The 22651-nt window shown below is 40.4% G+C and overlaps 1 protein-coding gene across 1 annotated transcript; it reads right to left on the bottom strand.

The window, feature by feature from the left end:
• Positions 1-1350: 1350 nt before the first annotated feature.
• On the bottom strand, positions 1351-2598 carry LOC142939742 (general transcription factor II-I repeat domain-containing protein 2A-like). The gene has a single exon (XM_076082875.1). It carries the CDS (start codon positions 2596-2598, stop codon positions 1351-1353), a length of 1248 nt encoding a protein of 415 aa, XP_075938990.1.
• Between the last annotated feature and the right edge of the window lie 20053 nt (positions 2599-22651).

Genomic DNA, 22651 nt, shown 5'->3' with positions numbered 1-22651 from the left:
AAACAAAGCAGATTTACTGGTTTACGTGAAACATGTGTGGGACGGGGACTTACAGGAACAAGTTATCTGCACTAGAGAGCTCCCTACACTAGGACTGCAGAGACATTTCAGCTCAGGTTCAAACTGCACCATCTTTACATTAAATACATTTGAGAAGTTGAAAATTTGGGTCGCGGCTTGTCATTAAGGGGTGATGGTGGGTCCTGCAGCCAGACCAGTGGAGAACCACTGCTCTAGATGAAGCGGATATATTATATGCCTATTAATTTACACACAATCATTCTGCATTTGTCAGTTTAGTCTGGATTATGACTTTAACTTCTTCTAATGTGTGTATTTTTATCTAACGATCCACATACCAAGCTTTGATTGGTCAGAAGGCGGTGCTTTTATGTGAGTTGATCTCCAACATAAGTATGCAGCATCATACGAAAACATTGTCTCTGTATTATTATTTATTTTGTCTAAATTAAGATTTCTTCCAATGGCGGTGGGTACTATACTCTTTTTCGGAACTCTTTATATGTTTTTTTTAGGGCTGGGCAAGTTAACACGTTATTATCGCATTAACGCATTAATTAATTAATGCCGACAATTATTTCATCGCGCATTAACGCAGTTTTAAAAAAATTATTAAGCGGACATTTTTAACACAAGAACCGAGCAGCGAGCGGTGAACAGCTGTGTTTGTGTGGCGTCACACATGCTACATCTATACTACTCCGTTTCTATTTGGAAGCAGATTTGTCAAATAGAAACAATCTCCGTCCACACGGCCGTTTCAGCATCATTCTCGAATTGATCTGCATCCACACGGCAACCTTTGAATGGCGGACAGCACGTGACCATTAACGTACACTGGGCATACGCATGACGGTGTAAACAGGAAGTGGATTGCTTGCTTAGTTAAACAAAATACCACAGAGTAATAAAGTAGTCTTTAATAATGAAAGGTTGTATTTGATACTTAAGATCTTCCTCTATAAACTCAAACAGACACAGTTCGTGGAAAGTTTTCGAAGTTTTATTTTTCAGACGTAGTTACAGCGCTGCGGGTCTATCTCTCTCTCTCTCTCTCTCTCACATCAAATTTACTTTAACACAGGGGTCTCAAACTCAACTTACCTGGGGGCCACTGGAGGTAGAGTCTGGGTGAGGCTGGGCCACATTAAGTATTCCAAAAAAAAGTACAACTGATCCAATCTTCATTAATAACAGTTCAGAACATGAACGGTTCTTCAGAACATGAACGGGTTCTTCAGAGCATGAACGGTTCTTCAGAACATGAACGGTTTTTCAGAACATGAACGGGTTCTTCAGAGCATGAACGGTTCTTCAGGCTTCTCTTGCCTACTCCTTGCTACCAGAGACCTGGCAGCGCTTCCTCTCACACAGCTCAGCCACATTTGGCTTGAGGGAGGAAGCAGTTGAGACCCTCAGTATGGCTTGAAGATGCTCATCAGTAAGTTTGGACCTGTACTTTGACTTATTAAAGTTCATGGTTGAGAAGAGCTTTTCACACAGATATGTGCTCCCAAAAAGGCACATGGTCCGTTTGAACATCCTGGAAAGCTCAGGGAAGGTGGGGGGCAATTCTCTCAAAAATTGTCCAAGCTTGTCTGCTATTCCACTCACCTCCCTGAACTTGGCTTTGAGTTCAGAATTGCACTGCAGGTCAATGAGCTCCATTTGAAGCACAGGAGGGGCATCTTGCACATCAAAGGAGAAGGGGTCAGCACAAATTTTAAAAGTGGCTCTGTGTGTCTTGAAGTCTGCAAACCTGTGATCAAATTCCTCCTGTAGGTTTACAATGGCATCAGCATACTTCTCACCACTGAATGGTGTGCCCGCACCCATGAGTGCCTTGCATGTTGGGAAATGGCAGAAGTTTGTCTGAGAGAGCTGGGCTTTCCATAACACAAGTTTTGTGGAGAATGCTCTGACGTTGTCATAGGCAGCACTGACAAGCTGCCCTTGGCCTTGTAACTTCTTGTTCAGTACATTCAGCTCCTGTGTGATGTCAACAAGAAAAGCTAAGTCCATGAGCCATTTGGGATCACTTAGCACAGGAACAGCCATCCCATCCTTCTCCATGAAGGCTTTCACTTCTGCTCTCAACTCAAAGAACCTCTTCAAGGCGTTTCCCTTGCTGAGCCAACGTACCTCGGTGAAGTAGAGGACATCCTCATATGCTGACTCTATTTCCTCCAAAAAGGCGCGGAACTGCCGGTGCTTTAAGCCCCTGGATCTAATATGGTTGATGCATTTCACAACAACAGACATCACATTGTCAAACTTCAGGCATTTGCTGCAAAGGGCCTGCTGATGGATAATGCAGTGCAGAGCAATGGCCTCCTCCACACCCTCCTCTTCCAGTTTTCTTTGAACAAGTGCCACCAGTCCATTTTTCCTCCCTGTCATTGATGGTGCTCCGTCGGTTGTTATTCCAGCAAACCTCTTCCATGTTAAACCAGCATCCACAATGGCATCACACAGCTGGCGGAATATCTCCTGAGCGGTGGTCTGGCCATGCATTGGAATCACTGTGAGCAACTCCTCCATCACTTCAAAACTGTCATCAACTCCGCGGACATACATTGCGAGCTGCGCAGTGTCAGTGATGTCTGTGCTCTCATCAAGAGCAACTGAGAATGCACAGAAATGTTTGGCTTTCTCCCGCAGTTGATCATATATGTTACCTGACAGGTCAGAAATGCGCTCTGCCACTGTGTTGGCTGAAAGGCTGATGTTGCTAAACTGACTCTTTTTTCCCGGACAGACTATACTTGCAGCCTGTAACATGCAAATTTTTATGAACTCGCCTTCTTTGAATGGCTTTCCCGCCTTGGCGATCATCTCACTCACCACGTAGCTCGCTTCGACTGCCGCGTCACTCGCTTTGCTCGCTTTCTTAAAAAAATCTTGTCGCCTCAGTAAACATGTTTTAAGATCGCCGACCCGGGCCTCTCTCTCATCTCCCTGGTATTTTGTATACTCCTCGGCATGTCTCTTTGAGTAATGACGTTTGAGGTTGTACTCCTTATGTACCGCGACTTTCTCTGTGCATATAAGGCACGTCGGAGTGCCCCGGTGCTCAAAAAAAAAATATTCCGTCTCCCACTTTTCCTGGAATTGTCTGTGCTCTTCGCCAACTTTTCTCTTCACGGCAGGTTTTGAGAAAGACATGACTGGGACTGGGTGAGATATATTTTCCTTCCACTTGGTGTCACTCCTGAATCACGTTTCAACCAAGTGACGAGTTTCGCTAATTCACGTTGTAAATATAAAACGCCCACAACGACTCGCGCAACAACTCGGCAAAAAGGTGCACGTGAGAAAAAGGTGCGCGTGAGAAAAACGCGCGGGCCGCATTAACATTACACTTTTATGTTAGGTAGGGGGCCGCACAATATCGGCTCGCGGGCCGCAATTGGCCCGCGGGCCGCGAGTTTGAGACCCCTGCTTTAACATCAACACTTACACGTAAACGTTTACTAGATTATGGTCCATAAATGTGGGCAACACACGTCTCTCACTCGTTTCCTCCGTGTTGTTGTTGTCTGTTCTCACTCGTAGCTCTGAACATCATGTAACATGTCCGACTAGCTAGCTTCTAAGCTAATTTTAACATTACCGCCAATGGATAAATGCTAACCGCGATTAGCATTTAATACAACACAAATGCTATACTAAAACAGCGAATAGAATATATCTACGTACATGCTTCATAAAGAAATACTTACAGACTAAGGTCTCTCAATGCTACCAAACGGAAGAAGTAAAATGAAGCAGCGTGTAGGGTGACCAGATCCATAACACCAAAAACGAGGACACTCTGCGGTATTTAGTGAAGCTGTGAATAATTGCATAGGACTCTGGCGTGCTCCCCTCTACAATACAACTTTGTGTGATTGCTACATGATGTATGTGTAACAGAATAGGAAAAAATTGTCTTAAAAAGAGTCAAAAAGTGTTTGTTCACAGTATTTGTATTTATTCAATACATTGTGGTGTTCAAAAACTGACCACTGTGCTGAGTGCCACTAAGCATAACATTTGTGGACTTAAAATGTACAAATTAAATCACAGGTCACATAAATAATAAATAATAAACAGATAAATGAATGTTTTAAAAGCATAAAGAAAACCAAACAAATTTGGTTAACATTTAAGGGCTCAAAAAGTAAAGAATTTCTAAAGTGATTCAGTCTATTGGGGACTTGTGTGCAGTGTCTTCATCCGTGTATGTGTGCAGCAGTCCACTTGTATTCAAGCAAACTCCACCTTCACCCTCAGCAGAAGCTCAACAGCACCTCGGTCATCATGGTCGCCAAGCCCCCACCGCGCCTGGGCCTGTTCATCTCCTGCAGGGACACATAACATAGCAACAATACTGTTATCAGCATTCAAAAATCTGTATTGTTTTAAATCCAATGAATATTCATATTATATGTAGCCCATTCATAAAATCAAATGCTGCATTAGAAATCAATTTGGCTTAAGAGCTTCCTACAGGAAATTAGTAGCCTATATTTGCTCAATTAAATACACAGCAAACAAACTGCATCATATCAAGTGGATGCCACTGACACAACATCATCATAGTGTATGTCTGTTTGGGAAATAAAACATAAGACTAGTGTACTCACCAAATAGTTGATTCTCTATTTGCAACCTTACACAGCTCAGCAGCGGAGATTTTGTCATCCAACGGCGACGTAGCTTCTCGAAAAAATGTTTTGAGTGAAGAGACACCTGCTGCACGTCTGTTACCGTTATGCTTCTCTGTTCCCGCATGTCTTTCAATGGCAGCTTTACCCTGACTGCTTATGTCAACATCACAGCGACAGAGAGTGCAGAAGCCATGAAAGGAGTCTCGACTGCTTTTTGAAATAAAACCATGTTCTTTGGTCCATTCTCGGTTGAACGACGTCTGACGTTTTGGCATGTTTTCTTCTATGGGTGCATCCCAAATCGGAGGAGCCACGAGCACGCTGGACACGCCCCCTCACTGTTCATTTGTTATTTGATTGGACGCTGCAGCTGAGCGGTCTGACGCTGGAGTTTCATACCACAGTGAAGACGATCACAGATTAAACTCAAATTATATATTAGATCTGTTTTCTGATTCACCATCTGGTTAAAATATGTTCATTGTAGTCTGAACAACAAAAGACCTCAAACAACTTTCTTCATTTATAAAAAGATTTGATCTGTTGTTTCCCTAAATAACTTGTATTATGTAATTAAAACCATAGAGCTGGAGAGAGGAAACACTTTTTACAACATGTAATGAAGAGAAACCATAATCATTGTGGGTTATTTTATAATGACGTCACAATCAGAATTTAAAAACATACCGACGTAAATAATTCATAAATAAGACGCATTCCGCCGGTAGAAACGATGCTGCGCGTATAAGCAGGACACAGAACACAGTATAAATACACACTGTGTATAAATACCACACACGTATAAAAATACTCAATGCAGTTTGTTTAACAGGTAACAGACTACAGAGAAAACATCTCCACTCTGACAGTGATGATAACTGTGTCTTTATTAATATAAGTAGTAGTTTAACACCATTAAATCAACTGAAAACATACGATCTTTTTTTTAATCAATATTTAAAGTGCATTTTTATTGGAATGTTCGCTGAAAACGGCCAGAAAACAACTCTGTACAGTGATCATGTACAGACACAAATGGAGAGGAGAGAAGACGCGTCACGTGAAGCGACGTCGGTTTCTGATGATTGAGGTCAGTCGGCCTCAGTGCGTAGATATGACGTAGCCAGCACACGGAGCCTTGTTTACGTTTTTAACCAATGCTATAGGGCTAGAACCTAACCTAAGCCTATCAGATATTTATTTGACAACGCTTTTAACCAATCATTTGTTAGACTGCGTTCCAGCAAAATATTCTATTGCGCGGCTCTTTAGGCCCAGTTGATGCTGCGCCGGACAGGGCATTGAAAATCCGGACTGTCCGGCCTAAATCTGGACGTCTGGTCACCCTAGCAGCGTGTCTTCTCATTAGAATCTAAAAACAACAGGCACTAACTGTTGTTGTTCTCACTCGTAGCTCTGAATAGCATTTATGGCTAACTGTGGCTTGGCCGCTGGTCACAGCGCTCGCTAATCGCTCCAATAACAGCTGCTTCCTCCACAGAAATGCAGACTTTTACTGCACAACAGCTACTACGTTTAGAGTGCTCCTAAACTCTGGCGTAGTGTGGCCGCTCAGTGTAAACGTGGCAAAAACGGAGTAAAAACGGAGTAATGTGGACATGGCCTTACTTCTGCTGCCGCTCTCCCCCCCACCGGGTGACACGCCCGGTCTGGAACCGTCGGTCCCTCCTGTCTCACACACACACACGTGCGCGATCGTCTCGTTACAGGATCGTGACAATATCAAAATACATATTGTCGTGTTTTAAAATAAACATATAAGCACGTGAGAACAAACTGCTCTTAACTGCAACTCTTTATTAGCTTAACTTCCTCATGCACGTTACTGTCCCGGTACAGACTGGCCAAATCCCAATCTCCCCCCCTTACGGACTCACAGACTTTGAGGCGCGCTCCCGCGAAGTCCGTGAGAGTTTAGGGATGTCCCACTGTCACATCATCGAGTGTTTGAGGGCTCTCTAGCAGACATTTTGAGCCCTTTATGAACCCTTTCCGTAAGTCAGCATGGTATGCTAACTTTGCCTAAGGGAATTACCCACAAATCATTGCAATGTGACATTAAACACGGGGTAACCAGCGGACGCATGGAGACGTAAAAAAAAGGTAAAAAAAGAGGACGGCTCACATGTGTTCAGCCTGTCTTATTACATTTACTCAGAAACATTAAGGGTTAAAGATGGAACAAAAAATAAACATGAAATCAGAAGATATTTATTTATTTATTCATCAAATATTTGATTTTGTCATTGAAGCTGTTTTGACAAAAACGAGTAACTAGATTATATGAAGTTACCTCTCATCTTGTGAGGAAAGAGCCTGAAGAGGTTCAAATCAGGGAGTACAAAGTATAAAATAAATACACACAATTATACATCATATTTTTTGTCGTTTTCATGGTAATGTGATATGTTGCAGCAAAGTGCTGTCCCATTCATATTTACAAACATGACGTAGATAGGTTTGCAGTTTTCAAGGTGTATATTTAAATTGCATCTCTTACACACATGAAGATAAAGTTGAACACCGGCTGAATATCTATTATCAGAATCATTATAACTGTATTTTAACACACTGCCTACTATTAGACCTAAACGTCAAATGTCTTTCCGGAACTGGAAAAGCATTGACTCAGCCACAATGACCACGGATCTCCAACTCATCACCTGCCCAGCCTCTGCATCAATGGATCAATTAGTGGAACTCTATAATACATCCCTGAGCAGTGTTTTTGATCTCCATGCCCCTGTCAAGTCACGTGAGGTCAATTTCTCACGCTCCGCTCCATGGTTCACACTTGAGCTGCGGAAAATAAAAACAGCTGGGCGTGTTCTGGAACGACGCTGCAGACACTCTGGGATTGTTAGAGCCATATTTTTAGTTTTGATTACAAATCATAATTTCTCATTTTTGCTAATATATTTGTGTGACTCCTTTAATTTATGAACGAAGGTTATATTTTGGATTATGTATAATTACTTTTCTTTAGGAACTTCCGTGATTAACCAGATGAGGATCAGCTGGCATAAGAGGAAGGGGTGGGACTGAGTCTCGAGTGTTGGTTTTCCTTTGTGTGGAACGGGGCATCGGGACAGTCTTTGACCTCACGTTTAACAGATTATATTTTGCTGTTCAATTTGTCAAAAGAGAAAATAAAATCAATCAAATGACGGCAAAGAAAGCAGTTTCTGCAAGAGTCATTATTTAGACGGTTCAACGTGTGAGTCAGAAACAGAGCCCCGTAACGTGGCCCAGTACAGAGGAAGAGGAATCAAGAACGGGCCACCACAGGGATCAATGTCCATAAACAGGCTTTCCGTGAGCATCAAAGGGCCTACTCCAACTCCCTTAAAGATGCTCGCTCACAGTACTATTCCAGCTTAATCAATAAAAACCCTGGCAACTCTAAACAGCTTTTTTCAATCATAAACCATCTCCTGAAGCCACAACCATCCTCTTCAACTGAGGCTACAGAGGAGCAATGCAACAGCTTCATTGACTTTTTCAGATCCAAGGTCAACAACATTCACTCTCTGATGTCCAGCTCTCCATCTATGCTTCCCTCTGACACCAACACATTATCTGCGAGTGTGCTGTCTCCTCTACATCTTGCTGAGGTTCAGGAGAGCCATGTTGAGGAAATCCTCAGAAAAGTGAAATCCTGTACCTGTACCCTGGACCCCATTCCTACTGCTCTGCTCAAATCACATATCCCCACTCTGTCCTTTGATCACCAAAGTTGTTAACCTTTCCCTTCAGTCTGGCTGTGTCCCACCTGCTCTCAAGGTTGCTGTCATCCGTCCCCTTCTCAAGAAGCCCACCCTGGACCCGGAGGTTCTAGCCAACTACAGGCCTATCTCCAACCTCACCTTCCTGTCCAAAGTGTTAGAGAAGGTAGTTGCTTCTCAACTTCAGGACCACCTCAAACACAACAACTTGTTTGAAAAATTTCAGTCAGGATTTCGTTCAGCCCACAGCACTGAAACAGCTTTGCTCAGGGTGACGAATGACCTGCTGATGACAGCCGATGCAGGATCACCCTCACTCCTCATCCTCCTGGACCTGACTGCTGCATTTGACACAATGGATCACACTATCCTCCTAGAGCGCCTCCACACCACCATTGGACTATCAGACTCTGCACTCAAGTGGTTTCAGTCCTACCTTTCAGGCAGAACTGAATATGTCTCACTGGGAAGATGCAAGTCCAGACTGCTCCCTGTCTCCTGTGGTGTTCCGCAAGGGTCGGTCCTCGGCCCCATCCTCTTCATTATTTACATGCTCCCCCTCGGTCGTGTCATTGGCAGACATAGGATGTCTTTCCACTGTTATGCCGACGATACACAGCTCTACATCAAAGCTGCCCCAAGCAGCCATGTCATGTCTCACCGCCTGTCTTGGGCAGATAAAGGTGTGGATGAGCAACAACTTTCTCCAGTTAAACAGTAGCAAAACCGAAGCCCTCCTTGTTGGCACTCCACACCAGGTTCAGTCATCCTCCATAACTCATCTCACCTTCGACGGTCAGGTCATCCCCCTCTCCTCCACAGTCACTAATCTGGGAGTTAGGTTTGACCCATACCTGACCTTTAATGACCATATAAAACACCTTTGCAAACCTCGTTTTATCATCTCAAAAACATCTCTAAACTCCGCCCCACTTTAACCCTGTCAGATGCAGAGAAGCTCGTCCACGCCTTTATCTCCTCAAGACTGGACTACTGTAACTCACTCTTCACTGGGATCACTGCCAAGAACATCCAGAAGCTGCAATACATCCAAAACAGCGCTGCCAGGATCCTGATGAGAGTCCGGAAGTATGAGCACATAACATCCATTCTGCACTCACTACACTGGCTCCCTGTCTCATTCCGGATTGACTACAAAGTCCTACTACTCACACATAAATGCATAAATGGACACGCACCTCCCTACCTACAAGAACTCATCACTCCCCAAATCTCCACCCGCACCCTCAGATCATCAAACAGCTCGCTCCTCCAGGTCCCCAACACCAAGCTCCAGGCCTTTGGCTCGGTAGCTCCACGCCTATGGAACAGTCTCCCTGACCACCTAAGGGCAACACAGACACTGGTCTCTGTTAAAACTGGCCTAAAAACCTTTCTATTCAGGAAGGCGTTTCTGACCTAAATCACTGTCTGATTTATTTTGTGTTTCTGTTCATTCACTGTTTTTTTTTATGCTTACTACTTCTTTTATTATAGTTTGTTTTAACTATGTTTTAACTATGTTTTTTACTATGTACTGGCTCTGTGGAACTCTGAGATTTTAATGAAAAGTGCGTTACAAATAGAATGCATCATCATCATCAACTGCTACTGTGTAAAGGGAATACTGCTGTTAAAAAGCACCTTATCTGTTTAAAGTGTTTGCAAACCAAATGTTATTGCACTTTTGTTCATATGCTTTTAAAATAAAAGTGCATTTCATTATTGAATTTTGCGCATAACAATGCAATTAATTGCAATTCAAAACTTTAAATGTTGCCCAGCACTAGTTTTATTTGAAGCTTACTTTTCCTATCTTTCCTCTTTTGAATGTCTTGTCTTTGTGATACCTTTCCAGAGGATGTTCTTCTTTCCGATTAAGTATTGACAGTTGACAGGAGATCATGTAAGACCTTATCACCGCCAACAGTATTTATCAATGGAGCATTGTGAGGGGCATAAAGTGATGGGTAGTGATGGGTAATAAGACATGAACCTCTTGTTGTCTCATGCATAAGTAATTTTGCTCTGAACTTTGTTGAACTTCACAGTGTCTCTGTTGTGCAAAAGACAAATTCTCCCTTGCCTGTTCACAAAGATAACTAACTGTTGTATGAGAATGTTCCATGCCAAGGCCTTTGGGCCGCTGGTTTTGGTTGCTGGCTGTTAGTTGTTCTTTGTTGTTCCCAGTGGCGGCTGGTGGAAGTTTTTCTAGGTAGGGCCATCCAATCAATTTCAGCAAACATCCCAGTATGATTTAATGCAAAAAAGTTAAAGTATCAAACACGTATTACTAATTTGCAGTTAAATATTTAACATTTATTCCAACAAGAAAAAAAAGCAGTAAATAACACTTTGATAAACACGTCAGGACATCTTATTCTAGTCACCCTCACAGGCAATTCAGTATTATATATATATATATATATATATATCATGTAACATGTGTATTGGGATGTCCCTATGGACCTTGTTATAGGAGGTAAAGATCAGGAGAAGTAAACATGAAGTGAGTTTTCACTGTTAATTTACCATCTCTATTAAATGTTGATGCCTCCATGACCAAGTTAAGCAGATGAGACTGAGGACAACTATGTAGAAGAAAATATGGTCACTTTGCCTAATATGTAGCTTGACAGATTCTCCATGTGTGTCCTGGTGTTCTCATGTTTCCTTACCTCCTCATCCCTCACTCACATGACCAAGTTAAGCAGATGAGACTGAGGATAAAGGGCAATAAAGGGAGGTAATACCAGCAATTTATCAAAACATTTGTAGAACAAGCAGAACAGATATGCAGAAATGCACGTGTGTGTTTTTGTGTTTCAGTTCGGCAAGGTCTTCTGTTGATCAAGCTAATCATTGACCTACAAATCTGTCGGTACTTATAGGGATGACACTTTTCAAATTGCTGCGATTTTTGGTCAAACGTCAAGCGAATGGACGTGATCAATGTGTTGCAGAAGAAGGTAAAAACAAAAATCTATAATAACAGCTATGAGTAAAGCAGTACTTATTCATTTTGCCTTTATATTTCTTTAGAGATATTTTAATCACTCAATACATACATCTCACCATTTTACTTTATATATTCTTATATATTTTATTGATGAGGAAGAAACAAACAACCTCATTCCCTTTTTTGCATATTTCATGTCCAAGTGTAGTTGTTGAAGCAGCAGCAGCAGAGGGTGCCAAAGAAGACTTCCCTGTGGATGTATCTCATAATCTGCCAGCAGGGGGAAGTGAGTATGCCTTCCTGCAGGGGGCCTGTGGCAGACCTAGAAGTTTCAGGTGTAGGTGTAGGTGTTCAGACTGTGGAAGTATCAGACCTTGGAGAAGTACCCAGCCACATCTTGAAATACTGTGACAGGCAGGGGCGTTTCTAGGATTCAAAGAAAGGGGGGGCTTAGCCCCAAGGGGAGTGGCATGTTTGCGCGTGTAGTTTAGGGCCCATTTGGGGCCATGGATATCCATTGTTTCAGACAGTTCATAGATTGGTTCAATCAGAACGAGTGTGATTTTGCTTTGTAGTTTTGCTTGCATTCAGTATATGATAACACAAGAGACAGAATTTCAGGGTCATAGTGAAATTTGACAACACAAATATGAACTTTTCTCAAATAAAGAGAGAGAAATAATAAGAGAGAGAGAAATTATTTTCCTACTTGTAAAGGAAAGACGGATAAACTAGCTTTCATATCCGCGTCACTTCCAAATCCTAATTCTTAAAGGGACCGCACACAATGGATGGAGAATGGACCTGACAGTGTCAACTTTATATCGTTAATTATGATGATAGGCTGTTGGATTGTAATTTGAAGGGGGAGAAAACATACAAACCAGAACGCACGCACATATGTAGCATGTTAGTTATAAATAACTTGTCCATGTGAGAAACAATAGTTTAATTTAATGACATCACCAAAAAAAAAAAACTTTTTTTTTTTTAAAGCCAATAATGCCAAATTATTTGGGGGGGCTGAAGAACATTTTAGGGGGGCTTAACGACGCCCCTGGTGACAGGTAAAGCCATTCCATCATCTCATCTCTATTAGGCGGACGCTTTTCTTTGATATCATGATATCAGTGTCTATATATGTTGTGCAATTGTTTGATTCATTCAATCTTTAATTGATCAGGTTTCATTCAGTGATTTATATCAACTGTTTGGTACGTTTTTGCAGCTGAGATAGCACACATTTCAAATACGGAAGAATTAAAACTAAAATGTAAGTAATAGTATTAATTCGGTAAAATAAGTTTAAATTAAATAATCAAGATAATAGTTAAAATGGGAGTGGTTTTGCTGTTCCTGTCATACAACTGCACCCCCTTTTTCAAGAAGAAAAAGCAAGAAGACGTCAGTTCTCACTCTCTTCTACTCTGGACTTCGACTCTGGTTTTTGAAGCTGAAGGGTGTTCTCTGAAGATTTATTCCAGTAAGATACTCTGAAACCACTCTGAGATTAAATACTTTTTAAACTGGCAAAGGTGCCATAATGACCCCTGCTGCTACAAAAAGATGACTCAGCATCCTGCTGAGAGAGATGAAGACGAGGAAGAACGGTGCAAGCCGAACCTCAATGAAGAAGACGACCGGGTTCCGAAGATATTAGAGAAAGCCGAATCAATTGCCACTGAGCGAAGGATGGTAGAGAGCGATTCAACAAACTACCAATCGCACTCTTTCAACTTTCAAGAAGGAGAGAGGCCCACAGAGGAACAACCACTGCTGCATGCAGCTCAACCTCCATCAGAGCCGTCAGGTGAAACGATAGCATCTCCAGACGTAAATGAGTTTGCTGTTCCTAGGAAAAATGTATTTAAGTCAGTTAACAAAATAATCTTAGATAGAAATATCTAATGAGACCTAATGATTAAATTCAATTTAAAACTAATATAAAGGTGTTTCACAATCTTCCCTGGTGCTTCTCAAACTCAGCTGCTGAACGTTGCACAAATGATTGGAGCCAGATTTAGGGTATAAACGTCGAACAACGGATTTAATTGATAGATTAATGATATGAGTTACTGATCCTACCTGTTCACATGTAACCCTTTTCATTTAGTTGTGGTTCATCGTTATGCATTGTACTGTTCATCATATCCTTCAGTCATTCATTTTATTTATTTGATCCTTTCTTCATTTATTTTCTGTTTAGTAGTTAAGTTATGCAGTTAGTCAAATAAATATTAGTGCTGGGCAACGATTAAAATATTTAATCGCGGTTAATCGCATTGTTATGGCAAAGTTCAATAATGAATTCAAAAGTAGTGTATTGCGCACTTTTATTTTAAAAGTACTGCTATATGAACAAAAGGGCAATAATATTTGGTTCACGAGATGCAGGTAGCATGTTTTATACTTAATGTGAATATAATTCATAATTTGTTGGCATCTTATTCTGAAAACCGGATGTTCGTCTGAAGAAACCGGATGTTGTCTCACGTTAATCTTTCCGCTAACTTTCAAAGTCCTTCGCTCGCTCCCGATCTGTGCCGTTTAAATGCGTTTACCGTGAATTTCAGCATATAGGTGCACTAAAATTACTGACTATAGGATGTTTGCTGGCTTTTATCCCACTGTTCTTGTCATCCTCTTGTTATGTATATGTATGTCTCTTGTCTTTCAATTAACAAAAAAATAAATAATTATAATTTTAAAAATGCGTTAACGCGCGATAAAATAATTGTCGGCGTTAATTAATGAATGCGTTAACGCGAAATTAACGCGTTAACTTGCCCAGCACTAATAAATATTTAATTTATAAAGAAATTGATGATTTGATTTGTGTGTACATGAAACACTAGGTCCCTGTACATCTTGAAAAGAACTCCGTAGCAACCATGAGATTCAGATTTAATGGTTAATATCAAATTTTGAAGTTTTCCCTATTTTTCCACAATTGGGTGGCGTCCAAATTTGAATCTTCAGTTAAATTCTGTTAGTTAAACTAATGGTGGCTCATGGCATAAGCTGAGTGCCATCAATCTTTTGTACGAATGTATGGTTTATAAGTCAGAATTGAATTAGTTATAATCGTTGCATATCTTGATATTCATTAATTATTATTTATTAAATCTGCTACCAGCAAAGCTACAAAGATGTCTCAATAGAGTAACATTTTTTGGTGTTTAAAAAAATTAGAATTTCTTTTTCTGTAATATTACTGAGTTCAACCTCACTTTACTGCTAGTGTGTCGTCGTATCATCATTGGACCAACGTGATGTCAATATTGTATTTTGGTTGTTGACTTGTAATGACCCAAGGGGGGGGGGGACCTGGAGCATCATTTCACATGTTTTTGCCAATAACAGATTAGCATGAAAAAAATGAAATATATTTAACTGATACAAGTGGTACAGCAAGAGCCTGCAGGTGGTGTTGTTGTTGTTGAAGCATTTTAATTAGAATTTCAATTTTTTCCAAAGAAGAGATTAAACTTGTTTCTATAAATTATACTGAGATTTGTTAATGGTATAATTCAACCAATTACTCTTATCTTTTGATCTTCCTCTTTCCTCAAAACTAGAAGACGAGCATCCTCTGCCTCTATGGAGCAGCCTCCTCTGATCTGGATGTTTATAAATGGCTGAAGTGTCAGTCTTGGAGTGACAGATGCATTTACCTCTTTTAAACATCCAGAAATGGTCCATTTCAGTAAATGGACCATCATTTACTGAATGAACAACATGCTGTATTGAAGAAGACTTGAAATTAGCGATTGAAACCATGAACTCGTGTTTTTGTTCATGTAAACAATGTTTACGGAGGTAATAAATCAAGTGAGACGCAGGGTCATTTTCTCAGACTTCTACACAATTGAACCTCTTTTTGCAACCAGGGTCGCACGCTGCTAGCTATTATAAAGAATTCAGGATTGAGACACTTCTGCATTGGCTTCACTTTTTGGAATGAGAACAGTTATATTAATCAACTTAAAAATATTTATTTCATCATAGCAAACAGTTTTGGCTGGTTAGGGTTTTACATCTACATTGTTTTCTACATCATGTACATCATTTTCAAATTAGCTGACATTTATATTGTCAAATTCAATCCAACTTTATTTCAGACACATGGGTCTATATAAAACAATGTGGCTCACAGTTTGATTATTGCGGAAGTTTCAACAATAAAAGCTACATAAATGCATCACTGGAAGTAAAACACTGTTCCTTGCTGAGCTTTGTTTAGGCAGCTAAAAGACATAAGCATGAATGACCCACTAACAATATTGGCATCCGCACATACAGGTGCTGGTCATATAATTACAATATCATCAAAAAGTTGATTTATTTCACTAATTCCATTCAAAAAGTGAAACTTGTCTATTATATTCATTCATTACACACAGACTGATATATTTCAAATGTTTATTTCTTTTAATTTAGATGATTATAACTGACAACTAAGGAAAATCCCAAATTCAGTATCTCAGAAAATTAGAATATTGTGAAAAGGTTCAATATTGAAGACACCTGGTGCCACACTCTAATCAGCTAATTAACTCAAAACACCTGCAAAGGCCTTTAAATGGTCTCTCAGTTCTGTAGGCTACACAATTATGGGGAAGACTGCTGACTTGACAGTTGTCCAAAAGACGACCATTGACACCTTGCACAAGGAGGGCAAGACACAAAAGGTCATTGCAAAAGAGGCTGGCTGTTCACAGAGCTCTGTGTCCAAGCACATTAATAGAGAGGCGAATGGAAGGAAAAGATGTGGTAGAAAAAAGTGTACAAGCAATAGGGATAACCGCACCCTGTAGAGGATTGTGAAACAAAACCGATTCAAAAATGTGGGGGAGATTCAGAAAGAGTGGACTGCAGCTGGAGTCAGTGCTTCAAGAACCACTACGCACAGACGTATGCAAGACATGGGTTTCAGCTGTCGCATTCCTTGTGTCAAGCCACTCTTGAACAACAGACAGCGTCAGAAGCGTCTCGCCTGGGCTAAAGACAAAAAGGACTGGACTGCTGCTGAGTGGTCCACAGTTATGTTCTCTGATGAAAGTAAATTTTGCATTTCCTTTGGAAATCAGGGTCAGAGTCTGGAGGAAGAGAGGAGAGACACACAATCCACGTTGCTTGAGGTCCAGTGTAAAGTTTCCACAGTCAGTGATGGTTTGGGGTGCCATGTCATCTGCTGGTGTTGGTCCACTGTGTTTTCTGAGGTCCAAGGTCAATGCAGCCGTATACCAGGAAGTTTTAGAGCACTTCATGCTTCCTGCTGCTGACCAACTTTATGGAGATGCAGATTTCATTTTCCAACAGGACTTGGCACCTGCACACAGTGCCAAAGCAACCAGTACCTGGTTTAAGGACCATGGTATCCCTGTTCTTAATTGGCCAGCAAACTCGCCTGACCTTAACCCCATAGATAATCTATGGGGTATTGTGAAGAGGATGATGTGAAATGCCAGACCCAACAATGCAGAAGAGCTGAAGGCCACTATCAGAGCAACCTGGGCTCTCATAACACCTGAGCAGTGCCACAGACTGATCGACTCCATGCCACGCCGCATTGCTGCAGTAATTCAGGCAAAAGGAGCCCCAACTAAGTATTGAGTGCTGTACATGCTCATACTTTTCAGTTGGCCAAGATTTCTAAAAATCCTTTCTTTGTATTGGTCTTAAGTAATATTCAAATTTTCTGAGATACTGAATTTGGGATTTTCCTTAGTTGTCAGTTATAATCATCAAAATTAAAAGAAATAAACATTTGAAATATATCAGTCTGTGTGTAATGAATGAATATAATAGACAAGTTTCACTTTTTGAATGGAATTAGTGAAATAAATCAACTTTTTGATGATATTCTAATTATATGACCAGCACCTGTATTTTTGTAAACAATATGGTCTTGAATATTTTTTAAATTAATTCTCATCAGTGCATCATTAACTTTCTTGTCTGTTTGACTGCTGCATGTTTGCAAAATACGGACTGTAATGTGTATGTATACAAATTATGTACCATACTGCGGAGGTGCTATTGGTCCATAGTGAGAGAGAACACTTTCAGAAACCAGGATGCTCATCATAAGCATTTTGTTTGATTTCCTGCATAACCTGATTGCTTTGACAGACATACAGCCTAAGCTACAGTCTAAATACAGCTGATAACGGCAGTCTCTCTTACACTCTTTCTTTTTTAAATAGATGTTCTACCGCCATCTAACAGAGAGCCTTCTAATGAGAATACCAAATGTGGACTCAAGCTAGCCTTTTCTTGGCCAGCTGGCACCTATACTGATCCCGTTATTCAGTCCACACTGTGCAGTTACATATCTGAGATACTAACACACTTCGGCCATCATGCAAGCTGTCATACAATGCTTATTAAGCTGCATTCAGCCTATTGCATTAGCCTTTTATCCAGAATAACTGTACGCAGCTTATTCCCCACACTGCAGACATATGTGTGTCTTGTGTATCAGTAGACAAAATCAGGTGCAGTCTCAGTCTGTCAAAATGCACATAAGCACACACGCTGTGTTCAAACTGAAGAGCTGGGACACTTCCTCCCCCACCCTCAGGATCTGTAAATAGACCTGCTTGGTCTGGTAGCTGCAGCTGCCTGTGTGTATCTACCATGGTTTGACCCATATGAGCCTTTAAAGGCCAGTGCCAATATGCCATTTTTAGATTTAAGATGCTTATAGACAGAACTATATGCTGAGTCAGTATCCTTAAATCTTATACATTATGTGCCAAAAAACAATATACATATATGATCAAGTGTTGCCTTCTGAAAGCCTGTTAAATCACCCATCAGCTGATGCTTTGAATGCTATCAGAATAAAACATTTGGTTGGATAGACGCAACTAAAAGCTTTGCATTTGTTTTTGCTGGTTTCATTATATCTGAATAAAGGTTTTCCTCACCACAGTAGATACATTTTCTCAGAGAGACATCTAACAGATAAGTGACAAAGTGTTCATATCAGCCTGATTTATGGACAAACCTATGAACTGTATGGTCTAATCCTAGCATTCCTCCCTCTCTCTCTCTCTCTCTCTCTCTCTCTCTCTCTCTCTCTCTCTCTCTCTCTCTACTCTTCCACTCCTCCCCCTCATTTGGTCTCTTATCCTTTCTGCTTGTCTTCTGTTAAGTCTGTTTAGTTTCAGGTCTTCTTTCTTTCCCTCCTTGTCTTTCTTTACATATCATATTTACATATTGTCTTTTCCACTTTTAATTCTTTACACATAGATTTTCTGAACCTACAGATTCTCTAGACAATCATACTTTCACCATGGCTGACAAAGGTAATTCGCTAACGAGAAGAAAAGAGAGAAAAGAAGAAGTGTCTGCTGAATTGACCAAGGATGTACAGAAAATGAAAGATGGAAGAGAGCGTGCAGCGGATAACGGAGAAGTCCCTTCAGCTGAGGCGGCAGCCTCTGATGGTGCAGTAGCTAGCAGTCAGGATGGAGATCTTCAGGTTGAGCCAATGGAACTACCTCCATTTGAAATCATCCAAGGGTAGGTTCATATCAAAAAGTATGGTTCAATAAACGGTTTCATAGACAGAGTCAAGGATGAGCATGGCTGAGTTACCTCATTCTACATGTGCTTTATTTACAAAGTTTCTCTTTTGCTGAAGATGCCTTTCATTGTGCTGACAATGGTGAGAGGATAGAGAGGATCCACTGATCCCACATGATTGCACTGACAACCAATCAGAGTTGACTTGAGTGAACTGCCTGCCATTAAAAAGTGAATCTTAACCTTTACATTCCCATGGTGGAAACATTTGAAACGTACTTTGCCAAGTGATAATGTGATAAACCCAATGAAATGTCCGTAATGATAGAGACGTTGTTTTGCAGGTTGTTATAATGCAGTTATTACATATCCAAATGTAGATTAAGACCAACCTCTAACTTTAATTAGAAACCTACAAAAAACTCCTACTTAGCACACTTTAAAATAAAAGCCATACAAACGTTTTGCTTTTACACGGCAAAGCAGCTTCATTAGATGCTTGAGTGTTGAGGAAAAACCTGGTTTAATAGAGTTCGAATTTACAAGCATGATTTATGTTGTTTAGTAGAGTCTCACTAACATGAGTGTGTTGTATGATTTCCCATCTAGCTGCTTCCATGGAAAATCCCTGTTTGGTTATTTTTGCAGTTTTGTAATCTGGGAACAAGTCTATCACTTCAATGTATTGTATATGTATGTATTGAAGTCTATCACTTCAATGTATTCTACACAGCCGACTATTTCCATAATACATATCATTTGTTGTATATATTGTGCTTTTTGAGTGACAGTTGTGGCATGTTGAGGTCAACACGAACAGAGTGACTAACCCTAACCCACTTTAAAAAATAGTTGACTTAATTACAGTACGAAAAAATACTGTTAAAACAGATGCTATTTTCTTGTTTTTAGAATGCAGAAGGCATGAGGGCGTGACACTTCACAGTATGGTAGCTCTTTGCTCTCAGTCGCTGTGTTGCTGGAGGGTGACCTACTTCTACTCCTCAGGAAAGTTTGGCCAATGTTACCAACTTGGAAACGTCCTAGCTAGATTAAGCAACTTTTCAGACCCTCTGAACGACTTCATTTCTAAAAAGCGACTAGCGACAAATTTAGCGATTAGGGGAAAAGCGAGCAATATATTCAAATATAATGTATTGTAATGAATTCCTAGTAATGCTGATCTACAAGTTGGGCTGGCAAAAATGATCTTATTATTGTCTGACCTTGTAAGCCAGCTACTTTCATTGGTTCTGCCTTTGTGTGACTCCTCTGCTCCTCAGTGTTGCTAACTTAACCTCTTTCTCGAGACCGATCATGAGTTTTTCTAAAAAAAAAGTTTTGTTTGACAAAACTCATGACTTTTGGGACAGCCCTCCATTCACGTTCCTCAATTGATAATAGCTGGCAACATTCTATACCTAGAGTGCTTTACAGTTTACAATAAAAGCAAGCAAACAAGAGCACACAATAAAAACAATGAAACACAATAGATACATGAGATTTTAAAAGAACAGTAATTCAAAGCAATGGTGAACAGATTGGTCTTTAGCTTGGATTTGAAAGTTGTCATCCCAGTACGAATACATGATAGCCCTCTTGTAAATCATTGGGTTATAAAGGTTGTAAAATGCACTAATAGCAGAGCTCTCCAGAGACAGAGAGAGAGACAGTGAGATTACTGCATAGATGATAGTTGGTTGCTGCTATATTCATAATCTAAATGAAAATACAGCTTCTTTAAGTACTGCAAAAACATTTTGATGATAATATTTGCATACTTTTACTTAAAGTAAATTCAAAAAAGTGAACTGAATCATTTATTGTATTTTATTTAACAGATGGCATTTCTCTCTCAATCGTGACCAAACGGTCAGCTGGAACATGCATCAAACTAAAACACGTTTGGCAAAAATATGTAGAGCGATTCAAAAATATGAATAAATCGCCACACTTATAGCTTCAATCAGTTTTATGAGATAATTAACATTCAATTAATAAACTCACTATAATGCATGCTCAGCTGGAACTATGAACACCTAAGGGGGAAAGTGCATACGTTCCAGCTAAGGGAAAGGGCAGATGTGATACCTGGTGTGTACAGACACTGCGATGTGACTGCCTAATATGTTTGAAAGCTACGAAAACACGCTGAAAGGCTCTCCCGTTTCCTCACTATAATGTCACATTAAATCCTATATCAACGAAAACACACAGTTTGTTGCATATAGCACCATATATTAATGCAAATCAAATTCATTCACGTCCGACCTGGTCGGCATAACTTCCAGAGAACAAAAAAGAAAAGCCGTGAGACTCCCACTTGTACTCCGACACAATAAACAAGGGTGACATTCACAAAGTATACCCCAAACCCATTGTCCCATCAGTCCCAAAGTTCCTTAATTCCACTTCAACAGTCCGACGATGAATAAATCCCCGAGGCGAAAAATAATATCAACAGGTGGAAGGAAGCGTGGTGAGACGCCGCTGTTCCGTAATGTGTAGAAGCCACGCTATCTCACCACGGTCCGTTTAGATGCTGGGTCTTTCTTGCAGTAGTCCAGTGAGATTTCCGATTTATGATCCACAAAATTGGATTGTGCTCTTTGCTGTACAGTCGCCTGGAAATCCTACTCTTTGAGCCCACTGAACGCCCAGTGCTTCACCTGTCTGCGCGCTCCATACTCCTCCGCGTAACTTCCCCCCGTCACATTTTATACGAGCGAGGGGAATACAAATCATAGTAAGAATAATAAAAGACCCTATTCATAAACTGTGTTAACATTGCAGGCCACTGATAACACTTTCAAGTATATACAGCACTTTATATGCCAAGGAAAATAATAACGTAACTTCATTTAAACTTATATATATTTAAATATAATTTAAACACAAATATATATATATATATATATACTGAATATATTGATGTGGGATTTTACAAGAGAGTGCTCCCTGTAATAAAGCAAAATTGATTCAGATGTGGTTGAAGAAACATTTTTCAAATGAGCTGATGACAATCACCATCAAATCCCCGACATCTGTCCCGCTGAAGTGGATTTACTCTCACATTGGAGGCGTTTTATAAGCACAAGCGTGCTTTACTCTCTCCATGCACCAGCCAAAATGGTAAAACAGCGCCACTAGCCCGATGACACTTTGTTGTGGCTGAAAACGGAACTGCATCCCATTTCCAAGTGATAGAAGTTCCGTTTTTATGAAAATGTCATGAGAATTGTTAATACCCACTGTTACCATAGTTACCCACAATGCCAAGGGGCATTGTGGGTCATTTTTTAGCGCATTAAAGCCAATAACTTGAAAATTAAAGCAATTTCAAATGTGAAAACAGTCTCTGTGAAGTGAGAATGTGCCAGAGACTTTGTCAGACATGGAAATAGCCAGAGAAAAAAAGATGGCACCGTCAGTGAGAATGGTTTGACTTTAGAGTACTATAAATAGCTTTGGAATTCCTAGTCATACTTGGTAGCGTGTGGAATAGAATCAGGTCAAATGTTTTGTTTTCAAGCAAAGGAGTAACAAAGGTGGATTAAATGTTTGTTCTAAAGATGCAGTTTTTGACATGAGTACACTCTCTCACACACACACACAGAGACACACATTTATAGTGTGTGTATATATTATACACACTAGAAAAGTCTTGGAAGCAATGGAAAAAAAGCAGTTTGTGTTCCAACCGTTGTCCCTAGACTGGCTACAAGGGCCACTCATTA

This window comes from Anarhichas minor, unplaced genomic scaffold, assembly GCF_050575085.1.
Source record: "Anarhichas minor isolate MPS153535 unplaced genomic scaffold, ASM5057508v1 ptg000110l, whole genome shotgun sequence".
NCBI classification, from domain to species: domain Eukaryota; kingdom Metazoa; phylum Chordata; class Actinopteri; order Perciformes; family Anarhichadidae; genus Anarhichas; species Anarhichas minor.
This window is presented reverse-complemented; position numbering and strand designations above follow the sequence as displayed.